Source organism: Enhydra lutris, unplaced genomic scaffold, assembly GCF_002288905.1.
Source record: "Enhydra lutris kenyoni isolate GAN:26980312 unplaced genomic scaffold, ASM228890v2 scaffoldscaffold57, whole genome shotgun sequence".
NCBI lineage: Eukaryota > Metazoa > Chordata > Mammalia > Carnivora > Mustelidae > Enhydra > Enhydra lutris.
In genome coordinates, this window is record NW_019154141.1 from 11,481,772 (window position 1) to 11,487,513 (window position 5,742).

Sequence of the window (5,742 nt, forward strand, 5' to 3'; positions counted from 1 at the left end):
TCAGCTGTAGATATCACAGACAGGTGAGGGGCTCACCTCAGAGCGAACGAGGGAAGTCACACAGGTGACTAGGCTAAGAGAAGCAGGAGGCACAGAGCGGAAGTGAGCAGTGGGAAAGCCAGGCCACCAGCTCTGCTAAGAACTGATTTACGCCCTCACCCCAGCCCGCCCAGGGCTTTTTTTCCATTAGGAAAAAACCTCCCTTGGGGGGCCTGGGTGGCTCAGCTGGCTAAGGGTCCCACTCTTGATTTCGGCTCAGGTCACGGTCTCAGGGTCGTGGGAGCCAACCCTGCATCCAGGTCCCCATTCAGAGAGGAGTGTACTTAGTCCTCTCCCTCTGCCCCTCCTACTTATGCATGCGTGTGCATTCTCTCTCTCAAATCAATAAAATATTTTTTTAAAAGATTTTATTTATTTATTTGACAGAGATCACAAGTAGGCAGAGAAGCAGGCAGAGAGAGAGGGAAGCAGGCTCCCTGCTGAGCAGAGAGCACGATTTGGGGCTCGATCCCAGGACCCTGGGACCATGACCTGAGCTGAAGGCAGAGGCTTAACCCACTGAGCCACCAGGTGCCCCTCAAATCAATAAAATCTTAAAAAAAAAAAAAAAGTAGAAAACGTCCCTTGAGGGCATACTTGTAAGTGCCCTTCCAGGAGGTAAGTGGGGCAAAAGTGATGGTTAACATCCTGCCCAGCCACTGGCTTCGAGGTATGGGGCCAGGGGGCTGCCAAGGACAAGGAGACACAAGCCATCCAGCTTGGCCCTCCACGCTATGGGGACGACAGGGAGAATGCAGGGAGCCTGGGAACAAAGCCTGACCGAAGCCCTCCTAAGTCCCAGCCCTCTCCCCTCCAGGGACACCCGCAGCTCCTCACAGCAATCTGGCATCTTAAGTCAAGTTCTGGCCCAACCCGGTGGTTCCTGAGCGCCCCCTCCCCTTGCCTCATCCTCTGTAATACCTTCAGAGCAGCCTGATTGTTCCCGGACACACAGAGCAGAATTCAGGCATCCTGGAGGTCTCAGTGGTTCCCCAGTACAGAGGCCTCCCAGGCTTGGGGAAAGGCAGGGATTGGGACCACAGGCCCAAACCTCTCTGGGACACAGTATACTCTGATTCTCAGAGCAGCCCCAGTGAAATCAATCTTAGCCACTTCCATTTGGGCTCGTGAAAATCCTTTAATTTCTTTGTGAAAAATAAGAAGACATCAAAGACCAAATTACAGAAATGACCAGGTGGAAGGCTGAACCTACTTTCGCTGTTCTCAGGGGCCACAGAGGGGCCGGAAGTGGTTTTCATCTGTCACCTGCCTCCCGGAGCCCCAGCTGCCCCAGCATGTATTGAAACAGGACCTGATCCTGGCGGGGGCGGGGGGGGGGGGTCCCCCCCTAGGTCCCTGGCTCCCCACCGCGGCCGCCGCCGCCCTCTCGGTTCCACCTGGCGTTCTCCTGCCGCAGCCGCTGGTTCTCTGTCCGGAGCCTCTGGACCTCGGCAGCCAGCTCCTCCACCTGGCGGCAGGGATGCCGCCCGGCGCACCCCCGCAGCTGCTGCAGCCTCAGGGTCTCCTCCTCGGCCTGAGAGAGCCGCCTCTCCAGATCGAGGTAGTCTCGAACCAGCTCCTGCTTGCTGCGGCCCTGCAGGCTCTCCGTGTGGTAGCGCTCGTAGGCCTCGGAGAAGGCCCTCTGCTGGAACTCGCCGTGAGCGCGGCCCCGGCCGTCGCCTTCCCCGGCCTCGCTCTCCCCGCTGGAGCCTGGGTGGGAGGCCCCGTGGGGCACCTCGAGGTCGGGCTCCTCAGGGTCGCGGTCGTTCATGAGAAACTGGGTGGTGTTGTAGGGCGCCACGGGCTGGCCTTTGGCAAACATCTCCTCGCGCACCCGGGAGGCCCTCTGGCTCTGCCTCTCATCCCGCTGCTGCTTCTCGGCCCAGCTCAGCTCCAGGTAGGGCCGCCAGTGGCGTTTGCGCTTGGAAGGCCTCCGGCGGTGCTTCTTCCGGCCCAGCACGGCTTCCACTGAGCTGCTGCCCCCGGGGCTCTGGGTCCGGGAGCCCCTGCTGATCCAGCCCAGGCCACTGCCAGCCCCGCTCGGATCTTCCTCCTCTGAGTGGCTCTCTATCCGGGGTGTCAGGGGCAGGGCACTACCAGGGTCATGAGGCTCAGGGGGTGTTGGGGGGCTCCCAGGAGCACCAGGGGTCTAAACAGAGAGGACAAGGAAGAGCGAATCACAGACAACATGTCCCTGGCGCCCGAAGCCTTCTGCAACCACCCGGCCTGAAAAACTGACCTTCCCACAGTTGAAGTGGGGTCCCTCTCTAGCCTCTTGCCCTCTGCAACGCTTTGTTGGTTTATGGGCTCCTGTCTGCCCCCCACCCCTCACCCAACCCTCCTCAAGGGAACTCATGAAAAGAGCGGGCCTTCTGCCTGTGTGGCTCACTCCGGAATGGCAGTGCCTCTAACAGTAGCCGTCCCCTGCCTCACAGAGGAGGCTTACCATAAATACGGTGGGGATGAAGAAAGAGAAGGAGGAGACAGGATGGGCAGTGGCTCCTGCTGCATTTGCTTGATGAGCCCTCTTTCTAGAAAGACTGTCTTTCCAACGGACTTGGTTTTTGTGGGTAAGCAACCTCAGGGCCCCTCACCCCCATTCTGCTTGGAAAGGCCCTGTGCTTTGCTTTATGCTCTGCTTTAAGTTCTTGTCTTGAACTTCTTAACAGTTTTTGAGTAAAGAACGCTTTACACTGAGCCCTACAAATTACGTTGCCGATCTTGCTTCGAGCTATGTGCATGGCTGACTCTTCAGGGCTTGGTGCCAATGTCACCTCTTCAGAGGGCCACCCCCCTCCCCCAACCACCCTATCTAAAGATCCCATCTCCCCTTCCCAGGGACACTGCCGTGTGACCCAGTTAACATCCCACATAGCATCTACCACAATACCATTTACCGTCTGTCTTCTTCCTATAAGAATGTGTCTTGTCTGTCCAGTCCACCACTGTGTCCCTCTGCATGGCCCAAGGTGAGAGCTCGATGAACAGGTTAAAGGACATAAAGCCCATAAGAGAGGGAGATTCAAAAGACACCGGACAGAAAAAAAAAAAAAAAAAAAAAAAAAAAAAGACACTGGGACACGAGACACTCATTTCTGTTGGTCTAGGGTCAAGAAGATGGAATGTATTTTTTCCAAGCAGAAGCTGGTATCAGTTCTTGCAATAAGCAGCAGGAAAGAGGCCCTCGATAGGGAGAGGAAGGGTGAACCTCCAGTCTGCAGCAGAGAGCATTCTAGAACTTATCTAGGAGGTGGAAAGGATTCTGTCAAGACAGTGTATGTGCAAAGCATCTGTTTATCTCTGTCGTGGTAAGTAAGGGTGGGAGCACTCGGGGTGGGGGATGGGGAATGAATTGCTCTCTGTCTGTGGTTTGGGAATTCTAATAATAACCGCTACCACTGGCATGTTGCTTTACGGTGCACACCACGGGTCAGACACACCCCAGCACAGGTCCAGACACTGGGGGGAGAGGTGCAGCCCTGTAGGAGCTGGAGGGGTGTTGTGTGTTTGGGAGGCCCTGAGGTTCTCGTCTTCATCTGGGACGGGGTATGTCAGAGTGCGAACGGCGTAGGCGTCTATGTTGTCTGTGTTGTACTGTTACTTCACCTGCAGGGAGATCGTCAATCGGGAACAGTCCTTGTCTCCACCAGTGTCTTGAACCAAGTGAGACAGAGCTTTTGGCCCACACCAGAAGGGGCAAGGCCCCTGGCAGTGCCAAGACAAGGTGGCTTGTGTGCGCAATCATTCACCTACCCCCAGCCCTCAGCACGTGTCACCTAATGATCCTTCCTCTCACCCAAACCACCCCTGCCCCTCAGCCCCAAGTGCTGCCTCCCTCCTGAAGGCTTGTCCCTTCACCGCCATTCCCACTACTGCAGATAAGCTATGTGATCTTGGTGAGTCACCTGCCCTCTCTGAACATCTAACCCCAACATGTCATGAACTCCAAGTTAAACAACTCCAGAAAACACTGGAAGGGGCTACATAAGGTGGGTTAGAGGAGCTGAGTCCCCTCCTCACATACAGGGACTTGTAAACTCTGGGAGAATAGGCAGCGTGGGGAGCAGCAAGAGAGAGCATGGGCAGAGAAGGTCTGGGTTGCTGTTGCCAGATCAGAGGGTGACCATTTCCGATACGACCGGTCTCTCCCTGTCTCCTGGATGCTCTGTGAACCCCAAGCCCCACCCTAAATTATGAACCAACCACTCAAACTCTTTTCCCTGCGTCAGACTTGGTTCTCAGCCTTGACAAAATACAAGGAAGGGTTCCGGTGTCAGAAGGCCCTAAGTTTAAACTGTGGATCTTTTGTTCGTTGACTGCATGAATCTAGAAAAAGGTATTTCAGCTCTGTTAACCTTAGCTTCTTTGAAATGGATACAGTAACTCCTATCTTGAAGGGCTGCTAGGATTTCATGAGACGGCCCAGATTTGGCATCCTGGCATACTGCCAACACACAGTAGGAACTCAGTTAGAAATACTGGTTTTCCAGATCAGCCAACACACCTGAGACAAGCGACAAGGATCCCAGTGGGCAGGATCCATGTCGGGGCACTCAGGCGGTTGGGAAGGTGGGGCTTACCTTGGCCTCCTCCAGGGCGGCTGTTGACTCTGTGTTACAGTTGGTCTGGCTTGGAGTAGACACCTTCTTCTGCTCCCAATCTTTCAGCAGATGCTTCTAACTTATGACACCAGCCTTAAATAACAGAAAGCTAAGTCTTAAAGGAGAATTTTCAGGAAGGCTGGCTGCTCAGGAATTTTTCACCAAGGCAGAAGCGGCCATTTTGTAGCACTGGACCCACACAACTTCATTATGAAATGCAGGCCCTCAGGCCTCCACTCCCCGGGTTTTCACACCTCTAGGCGGCAAGGGGCCATCCTCCCAGTCCTGTCCCTCAGGCCCCAGGCCAGGGCTTACATCCTAGGCTGTTCTTCCGGAAGTCACTGAGACCCAGGCTGGCAGCTAGGACGCTAGTCCTGAACTTTGCTCCCCCAGCAACCAAAGGGGTAAAGGGAGGCAAAGATACAGCAATGACCTGCAGAGGCTGGTAGTGGAGTGCGGTCAGTGGCTGGAACAAGAAAATATGTAGCCGACTTTACAAGGGGTTCTTTCCTCACTGCCTCCAGAGGTCGCAATCCTGACAGCACCCCGCCCCACCCCCCTTAGGCTGGGGATCCCCAAGTCAGCACCTCGAGAAACACAGACGTGGTCTGGGCCGGGCCGGGGGCTGAAGCCTTATCATCTCCTGGGCCTGGCCTGCCTCCCCCTCCTTCCTCTCAGGACGGGAGACAGAGGAAAGGGGAAGAAGTCTTCACACTACATGCGGCTGGAAGGGAAGCCCAACTGGAATAAGGATGGATTCCTTGGAAGAGGGGAAGTGGTCCGAGAAAGGAGATTTTGCAAAGGCGGAACTGACCTATTTGCTGTCAAGGGCTATGCACACGATTATATCTGTGTGTCTTTCTGTGCGACCGACGGCCTGTCGGTGCAGCTCCCAATGCCTCAGCCCTACTTCTTGCTGCAGTTGTAGTAGCTCTGGTCAAGCCGCCCGGGGAAGAAGGGGGGCAGGGGGAGGAGCCAGCCTGGCAGCGCGGCGCTTGCTGGGGATTGTAGTTCTTCTAGTTTGGGAAGCCGGATGAACAGCCTGTCACGACCGCAGTCAGACCGAGAACTACAAAACCCATCTGCTTTTGCGCGAGCAGCG

General features: G+C 55.6%; 1 protein-coding gene across 1 annotated transcript; it reads right to left on the bottom strand.

Moving 5' to 3' along the window:
- Positions 1-1,163: 1,163 nt before the first annotated feature.
- On the bottom strand, positions 1,164-4,702 carry LOC111158060 (hexamethylene bisacetamide inducible 2; the record flags this gene model as incomplete). The annotated part of the gene is made up of 3 exons (XM_022519854.1): positions 1,164-2,188; positions 2,937-2,994; positions 4,620-4,702. Coding segments are annotated over 3 exons (942 nt in total), but the record flags the coding sequence as incomplete, so codon positions are not given.
- Between the last annotated feature and the right edge of the window lie 1,040 nt (positions 4,703-5,742).